The 15,689-nt window shown below is 38.9% G+C and overlaps 1 protein-coding gene across 1 annotated transcript in view; it reads right to left on the reverse strand.

Moving 5' to 3' along the window:
* TENM1 (teneurin transmembrane protein 1) overlaps positions 1 to 15,689 on the reverse strand; it is an 811,134-nt gene that overhangs the window by 335,003 nt on the left and 460,442 nt on the right. Inside the window, exon 7 of the mRNA XM_045995540.1 lies at positions 13,898 to 14,135. Coding sequence (XP_045851496.1) covers positions 13,898 to 14,135 — 238 coding nt within the window. The remainder of the gene's footprint in view (positions 1 to 13,897; positions 14,136 to 15,689) is intronic.

Genomic DNA, 15,689 nt, shown 5'->3' on the forward strand with positions numbered 1-15,689 from the left:
TCTTAGGAAGATGGAAAATAAGAAAAAGCATTTAGTTGCAAATGTATCTATTAAAAAGTAACCAGCCATTTTACCGTAAAATACTATACTGAATGACAAAATGTGGAAGAATAAGACTGTTACAGATTTTAAAGGAAAACAATTATTTTAGTAGAAAGGTAGGGGAAATAGCAGAGTGTGAATATTTTCTTTCAGAAGAGAAAGTCAATTTATTTGGGAGAGTAATATTATGCTACAAAAGGAAAGAATCAGTGATATCTGTGTTTTTATGTTATACTTGATATTTTGATAGTTGAATTGAAAATAATCATAAGTTAGCTTTTATAATGTCTATGAAAGCCCTGTGTGTACATATGTCACTATTAAGTATCTTCATTAGCAACAGAGGACTACCTAGTGTTTTGTGTATGACAGATGGAGACAGGAAGTCTAAATGATAATCTTGAGTTGGCCAGTGATACCTGCTTGCCCTTTTATGAAATATGACTTATATTTGAGTCAATGTTAAATAAGGGTGAAAGGGTTTAGGGCCACCCTCTACTAGAAGAATAGGAAAAGCAAACATCTTGCACTAAGGGACTTATAATCCCCAGAGGTGGTGGCATCATCAGCTGTATTCCCTTGTTGAAACCTGGCAACCTGGAAAACCTCTACCACTGTGAGGGATCATTCAGGGTTCTTTTGCATTATGTGACCATTCCTGCAAGTTTCCATGTTTGTTACCAGTAAGGAAACTTGATCTCCAACTTGGTCTGTTGGTTTCTTTCTATCAACTACACTGCTCTACTGGTGACTACTATCTACCTCCACATTGAATGTAGCCCCACCTCTTTATTTCCTCCTTTCAATTTATATGAAAATTTTGTCCTAATTCAGCTTCTTCTCAATCTACTATTCCATTTCAGAAGTGTAGTCTACCTTCCACTTCCATTTTCTCACCATTTACCAATTCTTTCAACCCACTGCTGTCTAGCTTCAGTCTCATCATTCTACTGAAATTGGCTGCTTCAAAGTCAACAAGTCTGTAGTTGACAGAAAGAATGGTCTCTTCTCATCACATTCAAGTTCACTCCTCTGAAGCATTTGAAATGGTGATGATGATATCCTTGAATTTGTTTCTGTTGTGTCTTCTCTTCCATGATTACTCCTCAATTATCTTTGCTGGCTTATTTTCTTTCATGAACTACTCTAAGATGTAAATGGTGTGATGGTTTGGTTTATGGTCTTCTTCTTGCACTAAACTCTGTCTAGGTTTTTCAGTGTTTCCTCCATCACTCATGGAAATTCAATTATTATGTCTACCCATGAGATTCTCCATAATTCATGTCTATCATGAGTTCTGGAATCAGACAGACACAGTAGTGAACTAGCTCCATTACATACTAACTGGTGACCTTGCAACATATTGTTCAACTTCTTTAAGCCTCAGTTTAAAAAAATGTAAGTTAAGAATAAATGTGATAATAGCTTGATGAAATGTTCAACATAGAGCAAGCATTTGGTAAGTGGTAGGAGGAAAACTTTCTCATTCTTTCTCTCCTGGGACCCAGATCCTTATTTTCAACTATTTATTAGATATTGAGCATTTCCAGTATGGATGTCCCACATGGATGTTTCAATATTCCCCCCAAAAACCTCATTATCTGCTCCAACCACTATTTCCAATTTCAGAAATCTTCATCTATAATTCTCTGCTCACTCTGTCTGTCCATATACCTTACAAAATTTTTGTTGAACAATATTATCTAAGCACTGAGGAATCAAAGCAAAAAAGGAAGACATAGTCCTTCACTCAAGTTGCAACAGCAAATAAAGAGAATTAAATAAAATATTTGGAGAGTGCAAATATACAATGAAATAAGGTCCTCATAGGCATATGCACAGGATGCTGGGAGCCCACAGATAAGGGAAAATTCTATGAAAGGTGCTGTGGGAAAGCAAAGGCAGGTTAAGAAAGGCTTCTAAGAGGTATTTTTGACTCCTCTCCTCCTTCTCTCATACTACATCTATAGATCCCTGTTCCTACAATATTATTAGCCCCAACATAATTAAATCTGAGGATAAAGGCTGGCTCCTCCACTAGAATGCAAGCTCCATAAAGGCAGGGGTTTTGTCTGTTTTGTTCTCTGTTGTAGCCTCAGCAACTAGAATACTGGCTGATCCATGGTGGGCACTCAACCAATATTTGTCAAAATTTATGAAAACCTATTTATGCTAGAATTAATTTATCATAGTATTTATATTGAACTGTTTTTCATTTTAAATATTCACATTACACACATTTTTATATACTCAGATATCACACCAAAAAAGATTAACAGATTGGAGAAGCAGATATTACTGTTTATTTGCTTATCTCTTCACCAAAGGGGGCAATTCTTTTTGAGTTTTCTTGTTCTTTAAATGGAATAGTCAGTACCACACTTTTACAATTCTTATAGAGACATTTCAAAGACCTCAAGACTTAACCTGATCTTATCTTCTACTTTTAAAGCTACAAACATTTTTGTGTTGTAGAATTCATAAAGAGCCATCTGGGTTCTCCCAAAGGGAGATGTTTAGTAGAATGTCTTTGATACACACACACACACACCCACACACAGACACAGACACACACATACACACACACACCTCTGTAGAAAATGAGAATAATTGACAGGAAAATCATTCTTTGTTACTTCGAATATATTTCATACTTCTAGTAAAATGTAACAGACAAGTGTCTATTAACTTGACATGGCAATGAAAATATTTATTATGATTAACTGGATAAGTAACTTTGTAGTCAATGAAATTTTCAAGAACTAGTATCTCTCTTGATCAAAACCAGACATTTCTATTTTAAATATACAACCCAGGATGGGTGAGTATATATGATGGAGGGGAGGCAAAAATTCTTGTACAGAGATTCCTTTAAAATTTAATCTTGGGGGGCCCCTGGGTGGCTCAGTGGGTTAAAGCCCCTGCCTTCAGCTCAGGTCATGATCTCAGGGTCCTGGGATCAAGCCCCGCATCAGGCTCTCTGCTCAGCAGGGAGCCTGCTTCCCCCCTCCCCCCGCCTGCCTCTCTGCCTACTTGTGATCTCTGTCTGTCAAATAAATAAATAAATAATCTTAAAAAAAATTTAATCTTGGGGGCACCTGGGTGGCTGAGCTGGTTGGGCATCTGTCTTCTGCTCAGATCATGATCCCCTGGGATCAAGCCCTGCATTGAGCTCCCTGCTCAATGGGGAGCCTGCTTCTCCCTCTCCCTCTGCCTCTCTCTCTCTCAAATAAATAAATAAAAATCTTAAAAAAACCTTAATTTTGGTTTGCTACACTCACATATTTCACCAACCAACTCATTTTTTAAAAAATTCCCTAAAACATCTGTTTAGATTCACATTTGAATTGCTAAAAAATGTTTCCATATTAACACCAGATTTCATCTCACCTATGGTGAAATTTCCTTTCCGTATAAAATGAAACACATTATGTTTGCCTATGGCTTATACTTTTGAAAGTGAAACTGAAAATATTCAAATCAAAAGCATTTTTAAAAAATAATACCACCACCAAAGTGACTAGAGACTGTATCACGATAATCTCCAAAATACTGCTCTTCACTGCTTTAGCACAATACACTATTATAGATCTATTTTTACTCTCCCTATGTAAAATATATTTTTAAGGCTACAGAATTCTCCTTCATGTAAATTCAACGTATTCCACATCCATCATTTGGTGTAGGCTGAAAAGCTTGGTTGATTCCTGCTCATCTGTAGTAAACAGGATTTATAGGGCATAGATTAGTTCTACGAAATCTTTTCCCGTCTTAAAAAGAATCTTTAAATCTGTGGCTGAAGATAGATTTTGCTAACCCCAGTGCTGTTAAAGGATTAAAGCATGAGATATTGTTAGATCTAAGCACTGAATATGTACATTCTGAGCTTTTTTTTCTTTAGTCATTATTGAAAGAAAAAGGTATGTCTCTAAATCTACTTTTCCATTGCAAATGTACTAAAGAAAAAAATCTTACTTATAAATGTTAGGTATATTTTAGCAGTACTGTAACAAAGAAATATAACTACCACTGGAGAACTTACATTTATGGGTTAATATTTAAGGAGTATTACTCCATAGATACTTAAATCACTGCCATCACTAATCACTGCCATCACTATTAATGAATATTTCTTCTTATTTCTCCAAGATAGACACTAGCTCTAAAAGTCGGGTCACAAACATAGGTCATATAGATTTCATTTCTTTCCATTCTTTGCCAACATTTCCTCCGTCAATGGCCCTGACTCTTCTTTTGTAAAAATAACCCTGTTGACTGTCACACTGGCCTAAAGCCAGCAAGGGCAGTTAGCCTCATACCAAGCTACAGCCATCTGTCAGAATACACTAAAAGTCAATGAAAATAGCTGCTACCCCCTCATCTGACCAGGCATGACTCCTCCACACAATTCTGATTTGTCTTTGTGAGTTGAAGCAGTTATGTTAATATCAAATCCAAGTTCTCAATAGTATTAAATATCACAGCAAAATCTTTTAGTAAGACTCATTACGGTGAGTAGATCATGGTTAATGTCCATCATCATCTCTTAGGGCTGGTCCAAGTAAAGGTCTAGAGCCAACACTTGGCCAAAAATTCCCCATGAGTAAGAGTATCAAGTGAAGTTTGAGTTAGGAGTTTGAATTGTGGAGTAGCAAAGAGAATAAATAAGAGAAACTAAAAATGGCCATAGTTTCATTTCAAAGTAAATCCGGATGAAGAGGTCAAGCAGCTAAGAGAACTGTCCCAGTTTTCTGTGGGGAATAGGTTATGTTTGAGTTCCTGATAGAAATGAGTACTACTCCATTTAGCCCTGTGTTAAAGGCAGAGCAATCTACTCACATACAAAGTGTGTGGACAGAATTGAGAGACCAACACTGAAAGGAAAGCGGTTCAGTCAGGATTCTGAGAAGCTAGAATGGAACAAAAGCCAGTACCAATGGAATGGAGAAAGGAGGAATATGATGCAGAGGAATAACAGAAAGAGGGAGGAAAGTAAAATGAGGGCAAATCACATGTGAGGTCTAAAATAATCCTTGTTAACAACCATATGAAAATGAGTATTATTAACCCAGTTTCCAGGTCAGGAAACTAAGGTTCAGAAAGGTGCAATAATTTGCCCAAATACAGACAATTAATAGGGAGCAGAACTGAAACTCAAACCCACATTTTTTTGGCTGCTACAATCAAAACTCTTAACCACTATTCCAACTTTCATGAAGAAGGTATAACACTGTACTACTAAAAGTATAGAACAGTTTTGGGATTGAGGCTCATCCCACAGGCAGGGGAAGAGAGACTTTCTGGAGAAGAATCAGAATAAAAGGATCTGCAAACTGAAGTATATCCAAGGATGAGTCTCTGGACAAGAAAGGAGAATATGGCAATTTAACAGCAGGAGTTTCAGAATAAAATTTTGATTTCTGGATCATAGCTTAAAAATTATGGACTTTGGTTCCAGAATGATCTCTTATTAGTATAAAAAGGAATATATCAGACCAGTATATCTAGACCAGACAACCTAGTAAAGGGTTTACATGGCAAATGGAAGGGCACCTGGGTGGCTCAGTGAGTTAACAATCTGACTTATGATTTTGACTCAGGTCAAGATGTCAGGGTTTTGGGATGGAGTCCCGCATTAGGCTCTGCCCTCTGCCCCTCCCCCCATTTGCTCTCAGGCACACATTCTCTCTCTCTCAAATAAATAATTAAATCTTAAAAAAAATAAATAGGGACGCCTGGATGGCTCAGTAGGTTAAGCATCCGCCTTCGGCTCAGGTCATGATCCCGGGGATCTGGGATCAAGTCCCATGTCATGCTTCCTGCTCGGCAGGGAGTCTGCTTCTCTCTCTGCCCCTTGCCCATCTCGTGCATGTGCTCTCTCTCTCTCTCTCTCGTTCTCTCTCTCAAACAAATAAATAAAATTTTTTAAAAAATTTTAAAAAATAAATAAATGGCAAATGGAGGAAGAGGGAGGGGAAGAATAGAAAGGATAATGTCTTAATATTACTGAAATGGATAACTGGTCACTATGATGCCTTCGAGTGTAATATTCTTCCCAGAATGCCTTTTCCTCCATTTTTCACCTACTGCTGCCTCATGATTTTATTATTAATTATATTTATTAGTAGTAATAAATTACTTTCAGGCCATTTTCTCAGGAAAATTCCTACTTTCCCATTTCCCTATCTCGACAATTCCTTAGGGTTAGATCTACCACCTCCAAGTGTTCCTACCTTGTAATTACTCAAATTTAATAGAGCACTTATGGTATTGTTATTTATTTCACTTCGCCTTCCTTACTACAGTAAGTGGTTGGATGTAAAGACCCTGGCCCTACAGCCTGGGTTCAAAATCTGATCTGTCTGCTATTTCTGATCTTCCAATTGTCGTGACCCTCAATTTTTCTCTTTGCCAGCATGTCAGTCCCAGGCTTTTATATAAAAAATATCGTTTAGTGTCTACTTTCTATGTGACCAGCTCTGAGCAGACATTTTACAGGGATTATCTTATTTGGTTCTTAAAACAACCACACAAGGGAGGATCTGCCATTTTCTCCACAGAACAGATGGGGAATCGAGGCCCATGGAAGTTAAGTAATGTGTCCCAAATCACAACTATATTAAGTAGCTTAGTCCAGTGTTATTTGAGCATGTACACTTACACACATCACCCAGACTCTCTATCTCCATCTTGGAAATGTGTGCCTCTTTCCCTGTTGTGAAAGATGCTCCTCTCATCCCACCACAAAAAAGATAAGGCTCAGAGGAGGATCTGGAAAGGCTGATTTCTGAGTAAAGGAGGGCTCAGGGCAGGACATAATTCTGAACACACTGGGTAGTGGCAGAATTATTTCTATGAATGACACAAGGCAGGTAACAATCTGAAGCTGTTCTGAAGATTTATCATAGGTCAGTCTTACAAAGACTCATGGACATGTACCATCACAACCTAAGGGAGGGAATGGTTCTAATGATTGGAATTTGGTAGTTGCTATAAATTTAGTGTTGTTGCTATAAATTGAGTGTATCCCCCAAAATACACATGTTGAAATCTAATCTGCAGTGTGTTGATATTTGGAGGTGGAGCCTTTAGGACGAGATTAGGTCATGAGGGTAGAGAGCTCCCAAATTGGACCTTATGAGTAGAAAACTCCAGAGAGCTCCCTTGCCTTTTCTGCCATGTGAAGACACAGAGAGAAGACAGCCATCTATGAAACAGGAATTCAGATGCCAGATTTGCCAGTGCCTTGATCTCAGAGTTACCAGCCTCCAGAATTGTGAGAAATAAATGTCTGCTCTTTAAAAATCCCAGTCTATAGAATTTTTGTTACAGCAGCCCAGTTGCACTAAGACAGTGGCAAAAGAGTATGTTCTTTTTAAAAGCATACTAAGAGAGGAAGTGAAATGATGTTGTGTTTACCTGGGGAAAGCATGAACATAAGGGTCGAAATATCTTTAATTAGATGAAAACAAAAATAGGAACAAAGGTAGAGTTTCTTGTGTATTACTGTTGGTATTATTATTTTAACATTTACCAAGTGCTTAATATGTGCCTGGCTGCTCGAAATACATTGTGGATATTAACTCCTTTAATCCTCACAACAGGCTTATGAAAATGTTGCTACTATCATTCTTATTTTCCAGATGAGAAGACTGAGGTAGTGTTAACACAGTATGCCCAAGTTCATACAGCTAATAGATGGTGGACCAGAGAATCTCCAAAAAGCCACTTGTCCAGGTGGAGGAAATGGATGCTTATTTCCAACACAGACCACAAAACTGTCCTAAGAGTAAAGAGTAGTGAACACGAGTGATTTCAACTCTAAAGACAACTGCTAGATGTATCATTTAACTAAAGGCAAATATATGACAGGTCCTCAACCTCCTTTGCTGAAAATTAAATTTTCAAAGGAAAAAAAATTCCTTTGCTGAAAAAAAAATTTTCTCTACCGAGAAAGTAGAAAAAATAAGACTTGCTTCCCCACTGACTGGAGAAGAGAAACTGGCGAGTTAAGGTGATGGGAACCTTTTGTGGAAGCAACCAATGTAGCTTAGAGTCGAAAAGTACATTACGAAGCAAAATCCTAGACTTTAGGAAAACCGTTCTCTAAAGTGAAGAACGTGTGATTCTATGCCCTGAGACATTTAAAAAACAAGAAGATGGAATAAGAGTTGGAAAGGTTTGTTGCCTATTGAAACCAGTATGCCCACACGGGGTGCTCTCTATTCAGTTTAGATTTCTAAAGAACATGGAACAAAAGAAAGAGATGAAAATCAAGGATAAGTAAATATAAGAGGGTGTGATGAAAATAATGCGAAGAAGGTTTCTACCCCAAATTCGCCTGAAACGTGAAAAAAAAAACCTGCTGAAGACAACATAAAGTTGTTGTTGTTGTTTTTTAGATATACTTTTAGAATAAGAAGATCATGGATAGATGTACAACTCATGCAATCCTATTGGATGACCGAGATCAGGGAGGCCTTCTCAATGACTCACTTTCCTTGTGGAAAAGAATGATCAGAGACTTGAAAGGGTAAAGTAAACACCTGTAACCATAAACTGAAGCCTAAGATAGTCAATGCATTTATAAGAAGGCACTCAACTGTTCTAAATGAATTAAAATTCCGTCCCAGAGTGGTGACAAGTCTTGTAGATTTTATTGCCTTGCCATAGTTGCTAAAGTTTCAGGTGTGGTGTTGGTGATATGTGTCAGAAGACTGGAGACAGCATAATGGCTTTGGTTTTTAAAAGAAACAGGAAGTACATGGGATCCTTAAACTAGATCAAGGGATATGATGTTGACTGAATGCACAATTCTAGAACATGTTATTAATAGGATGATTTGCAAGCACTTTTTAAAAAGTTAGTAATCATGAGCAGGCAGCACCAATTCTCTAAGAACAAGTCATGTTAAACAAATCTCATTTCACTTTTATTTTTACATGGCTATTGGACTGGCAGATCAGTAAAAATGTAGGCATACTGTATCTGGATATCAACAAGGCATTTGCCAAGGTCACTGATGATATGCCTATAAATAAGATGGAGAAATGTGGATGGTATCCTAGTAAAAGAATGTTGCCTGATGGATAAGTGTCAACCCCTAGGAAGGACTCTAGTGGTGTGTCACAGAGCTCCCACCTTGATCTTGTCCTACCTAGAATTTTTTTAAAGATTTTATTTACTTGAGAGAGAGTGAGAGAGAGCATAAGCAGGGGTAGGAGCAGAGGGAAAGGGAGAAGCAGACTCCCTGCTGAGCAGGGAGCCCAACACGGGGCTTGATTCTAGGACCCTGACACCATGACCTGAGCTGAAGGCAGACGCCCAACTGACTGAGCCGCCCAGGTGCCCCATACATAACATTTTTATTAATGACTTACATAGAAATGATGAGAGCAAACCTAACAAAAGTACAGATGGCACAGTTATGGGATCAATACAATGCAAATACTTTGTATGGCAGAATTAGAATTCAACTATACCTCCACGGACTAACAAGGTGAAATCAAATTAAGCCAAATCAAGGCTCTAAACATATTTCTACCTGCACCCCTATCCCAAACACACAGTTAAAAATCTCCAACTATAGGGGAGCCTGGGTGGCTCAGTCAGTTGAGCTTCTGCCTTTGTCTCAGGTCCCAGAGTCCCAGGATCGAGCCCTGTGTTGGGCTCCCAGCTCAGCAGAGAGCCTGCTTCTCCCTCTGCCTCTCACCCAGCTTGTTGCTCTCTCTCTCTCATTATCTCTGCCAAATAAATAAATAAAATCTTTTTAAAAATCTCCCACTATACAATTTTAGAATAAAAGAAAGGTGGCTTAGCCTCAGAACTTTTTAAGAAGTTGTAAGAGTTCAATTACTAAGTGTTCTCAATGTATACCAGTAGTGTTATGTAACCAACAAAAAAGCTGATACTGGAGTAGACAGCATTAATGGAAATACTTAGAACAAAGGGGACAGTGTGCCTGGGTGGCTCAGTTGGTTGAGCATCTGTCTGTGGCTCAGGACATGGTCTTGGGGTCCTGAGATCGAGTCCTATATTGGGTTCCTTGCTTAGTGGGGAGTCTGCTTCTCCTTCCCCCTCTGCCCCCCCCCCCATTGTGCTCTCTCTTTTGCTCATTCTCTCTCTTTCAAATAAACCAATAAAATCTTTTTTTTAGGGGTGCCTAGGTGGCTCAGTGGGTTAAAGTCTCTGCCGTCGGCTCTGGTCATGATCTCAGGGTCCTGGGATCGAGCCCCGCATCAGGCTCTCTCCTCGGCGGGGAACCTGCTTCCCTTCCTCTCTCTCTGCCTGCCTTTCTGCCTGCTTGTGATCTCTGTCTGTCAAATGAATAAATAAAATATTTTAAAAAAATATTTTTTTTTACAAAAAAGAACAAAGGAGGCAACCAACTGTCAGTCATAGCACAAATTTTGGAATGAGTCAATCACGGTGATTGCTGAGAGTTTCATCTAAATGTACATCAGCTCTGCTCCCAGCCCTTGCTCAGGGGCAGCTAGAGGTGGCCGTGCTATAGTTTTTGTTTTGTTTTGTTTTTTGTTTTTGTTTTTTTTTTTTAAAGCACATGACCCTTTCTCTCCCCTTGGCTTCCCCTGACTGAGAGAATACAGTTAGTTGTCTTCCCTTATCTGAGGGGGACACATTCCAAAATCCCCAATGGATACCTGAAACGAGGAATAGTAGTGTTAAACCTTATATATACTATGTTTTCCTATACATACCTATGATAGAGTTTAATTTCTAAATCAGGCACAGTAAGAGACTAACAACATATCTGATTGTAAAATAGAACAATTATAACAATATATTATAATAAAAGTTATATGAATATGGTCTCTCTCTTAAGATACCTTCCTGTACTCACCCTTCTTCTTGTGATGCTGTGAGATGATAAAATGCCTATCTGATGAGATAAAATGTGGGAATGACCTAGGCCTTCTGACACAGCATCAGGCTACTACTGACCTTCTGATGCTAAGTCAGAAGGAGGATCATCTGTTTCTAGACCAGAGTTGACCATGAGTTACTGAAATTATAGAACACAAAACTTCCAATAAGGGGGGACTACTTAATCTTGAAAAGATGTTCTCAGTTATTTCAGGCAACCTAAACAAACTGCTCCCTGCTACCAAGGAGCCTAATAAAACTGCCCACCTGCATTCAGCCTTGGGTAAGGCACTTTAAGAGAAGTGCAGTCAGCAGTTTAGAACTGTATTCTAAATAAAGAGACCAGGATGGAGGAGCTGAAACCAGCTGATAGGAAAATATTTAGGTCAAAGAACAGGATCAGGAGCAGTGAAAGGCTGTCAGGCGTGTGAGGCATTTTACTTATTCTGGGAGACTGTAGAACTAGATCTGGGAGAAATGGGCAGAATTAAGAGGTGGGAGATTTGGGTTCAATAAGAATCCTCCAATAGTTGCCTGAGATGGGATGAAATGCCTTTGGAATAAATCAACTAGCTATATTGGAGCTATTTAAGCAGAGGTTTGTGACTACTTAGTAAGGATAACAGTATTTTTAAAAATTTTATTTTTAATAGAATTTTTAATAAAGTTTAATAAAATTACATTTAATAGAATTTTTAATTAAGAGAATTTTTATTTTTTTTAATTTTTAAAATAATTTAATGATTTAAAAAATAAAAAAATATAATACCTTTGAATTGTATAACGCTTTGCAATGTACGAGGCACTTTCTGCCATACTAGCTTGATCTTCTGCACAACGTGTTGAGACAGGCATTTCTACATTCACTTTTAGAGATGAGAAAGCTGAGGCACATAACTACCTGCCAGCACACCCCCAGAGTTACCTTTTACTGACTCCATGTGAAGCAAACATTTTTTTTTAAGATTTTATTTATTTATTTGACAGACAGAGATCACAAGTAGGCAGAGGCAGGCAGAGAGAGAGAGGGAAGCAGGCTCCCTGCTGAGCAGAGACCCCCAATGAGGGGCTCAATCCCAGGACCCTGGGATCATGACCTGAGCAGAAGGCAGAGGCTTTAACCCACTGAGCCACCCAGGTGCCCCGAAGCAAACATTTTAAAGGTTATGTTTGGGAAATCCTATCTCATCAAGCTGATAGGGTTTCTAGGTTTTTTAAAAAATTTGTCTTTGTGATATTGAATATATTCCCAAATGTACTAAAAAGGTACTCTCTGCACAATCTCACATGAAAACTTATGTTCTTCTCTGCTTCTTATGAAGCTGAGACCAATTAATACATTCCTTGCATGGATACAGAAGGTCCGTGGGTGCAGTTTGTACAAACATGCCTAGATGTACACTTCAAATAAGAATAGTTTTCTCTTTCATTTGCCTGAGACCCATTCCCCATCCTCCTTCCAGATTTCCTGTTATTCAGCTTCTTAGAGGGAGGGAGTGTGTCATGATTTTTTTTCCTTGTCATGACTGCTAGATAACCAGATTGCCCCACTGTTTCCTTAGCTCTCTGTCACTAGGCCCTGCAAAGGAATTAAAAGAGTGAGTAAATAAATTTTAAAAAGGAGTGAGTAAATCACCAACATTAGCAAAAACTCCTTGAAGATATACATTGTTCTCTGCTTCTCTCACCTCATTCACTTTCCTCTTTCATTTAAAAAAAAAAAGAAAGAAAGAAATGATACACAAACACTATCACTATTACAGTTCTAATTGGGTTATCTTCACCATCAGAGCTGACTGTTATATTTTCTCTTGGGAGATAGCAGAAATATCAGTTTATGAATCTATTTAATCTAATAGTGATGGATGATATAGAGTTTCCTGGATTTGAGCCACAGTGCTCTCAGTTTGTTGGTGGTGACATATTCACCGATGCCACGGCTGGCATATAACTTAATCTGCTATGAAAAAAAATAAGCAGGCTCATAATGTGGGTTTATTAGTCCTCCCCTTTCCATTCCAATTCCCAGATATTGGGATGGAAATTGATCAGAGTTGACAGCACACATTGCTTATCAAGTGATATATTATACCCATTGTTTACATACAAATGTGTTCAGAAAAAGCTTTGGTAGTAGATCTAAATAAGGCATATAGAAGGCAAGGGGAAGTCCTTGAATTTAAAAGATCATATGTTTTATTGGGTAATGTCTTTCTATGTTAATAGAAAGTTGTAATTTTTGATTTAAGAGGGAGTGCCTAGAAATGATGAATAATTTCTCATTTAATCGCCTCTAGTGCTAAAGTCTATTATGACCTAGACACCTAGAACTGTAACTTTAATCCCATGACAAAGATTTAAAGAGTGAATCTGAAAGCCCAAATATGTGAAGTGCCAGAAAAATAGAGGCAAACTTTTTTTGTCAAAGGACCAAACAGCACCCTCGAGGCAGAATCGAGTTTTTAAAAGTACACATGGACCTCCAATCTATAAAGCAAATCCTTTTTAAAAACATTTGAAGGCAACTTACTTTTTGAAAGAATCTTACAATAAAATCCAAATTATCACTGTTCCTCTAATTGTGTTTGGATTTTCCTGTAATGTTGCAGTTTCCTAAAACAAGGGGCGAGCGCCTTTTACATGGAAGGAGCATTGGTAGATTAGATAATTGCTTTGTTTCATATGTTTTGGTTGGTGGCTGCCTGTGGGGTGTTTATGCGACTGTGCTTTCATCTTTCCAAGTGAATCTGTTTTGGTCTGTGTCAGTGAGTGTGTTCAAATCTAGATGTGTGCATCTGCGTGTGCTCCTGTGCCTGCAGAGGGGTCTGCTTTCTGCCCAGGCATCTGGGTGTGCCTCTCTGTGTGCATCTGTGCGTCTCTGTAGAGGTCTATGGTGAAATGAATTTCTGCACTAGGTGGGATCATCCTCTGCCAATATTTAAGTTATTGGGATCAATAATAGCTCAAGTACCTGGTCTCCAAGGGTATGTTGCTATTCAAGACCCAGCTGTTATGCAGATGAACCGAATCCTGTGTACTGGTTGGGGGAGGTGGAGCAGCTGGGCTGGGCTGGCTGCGGGTAGTCATTGATCTCCTCTGAAGAGAGTCGGCTGCAGGGGGCTTCCTGGCACAGGTGCACGCATGCGGCGGAGGCGGCGGCGGCGGGAGGGGTCTGAAGGTGAACTGGTTGTGTGGGCTGCTCTGCATGTCTAAAGAGGAGAGAAGAAAAACACCAAATAGAGACTTACTCTCCCACTTGGAAGTCAGGAAAACACAGCTTGTCAGACTGAGGATTTCAGAAGAATATAACCTGTGGGGTGGGGGCCGAGTCTTAAGTTCAGTCTATCTGTAAAAATGTCACTTAACTTACAAAAACACGTGCAGCACGCTTATGAAATGTAAAACATTCACAGTTGCATTTACATGCAAATTCTTCAGGGCTATAGTAGCTAAAAAGTAAATGAGGCTGCCTCACACAATTTGTCATAGTTTCTGCTACCGAACAAATAAATCATCAAGAAGACACTAAGTTACAGAACAGAAGTGAGACGATTTCCATCAGTTGCAAAAGTCTCACTTCAGAAAATACCAGTGAAAGGCACAAATTTGTTGCAAGAAAAATCATTCGACCCTCGAAATAAAAGTATAAGGCCACCTTCTGGCTTACCTCAGGAAAGGATGCTAACTTGCCTACACAGGAGCAAATCCCTACTTCAGAAAAACAGCTCAGCTCCTTGAGAGTGGAACTCAACTGCCTGAAACTCATCTTCTCACCAGCACCCATTCCTCCGCCCCAACTAAGATTGCTACTTGTTACAGGTAGGCTAAAAGGAGTTTGTTCAGGTTATTATATATATTTCCATGGCCATGCAGCACACAGTCTGCTCCCCTCCCCCACCTGCCACACCTTTCTAGGAGCTCTGCCATATTAGCTGCAGCTTTGGCAGAAGGGAAACCATTTTTTTTTTCTGTGCCTGTTTGCTGTGGGGGCAGCCTGGGACAGCGGTCCTCAGACTTCTGTTGTTGCTATTGTTTGGTATTTTTCCACTGTTTTCCTGGCAGGCACATGTATAGACAGCGAGTTAGAATTTGGCCCATGAGAAATGCCCCAATTAAACCCCTTTGAAAAGGAATCACTATTGTAGCTGATAGCCACCTCTTTTCTACAGGAGAAACATAATAGATGTCAAGTGATCTCTTGTAACACCAGCACGTTCTGGATAAACTTTGTAGACAGCATGGCTTTGTCCCACCTCCCAAATGACTGAGAGTTGAAAAGCAGAAAAATGCCAGAGGCTTTCCATGCCTAGCAAAAGGGCTCAGCTGGTTTGTGCTGAGACTCACTTTGCAGTGGCTGATCACAGGGAAAAAATAACTTCTTTCCATCCGTTTACCTCAAACTCGAATTTCGAAGACACTGGCATCGTTTTCATATTTTAAAATAATACTGGTGCCCCAAGAGCATGACAAATTCTTGGCTATGTTTTCTACTTTAAATAAACTTGCTATATGAAAAAGGAAAATGTACAAAAGATAGATAGGGAAAGGAGTAGTGATCATTCATTTTAATATAAAATATCCCTTTAGATAGTCCGCTACCCTTGGCTATTTAAAAGGAACTAAAATGCTTCATGAATTTTCAAAATCAACCCTATTATTCCAGGCCCAGCCCAAATCCCATATCCACTAAAAATACCATCACAAGCACTTAACATCTCATTAATTTTTTTAAACTTCTGGGCTCATATTCATAACCATAACTA

Source organism: Meles meles, chromosome X (genome assembly GCF_922984935.1).
Source record: "Meles meles chromosome X, mMelMel3.1 paternal haplotype, whole genome shotgun sequence".
NCBI lineage: Eukaryota > Metazoa > Chordata > Mammalia > Carnivora > Mustelidae > Meles > Meles meles.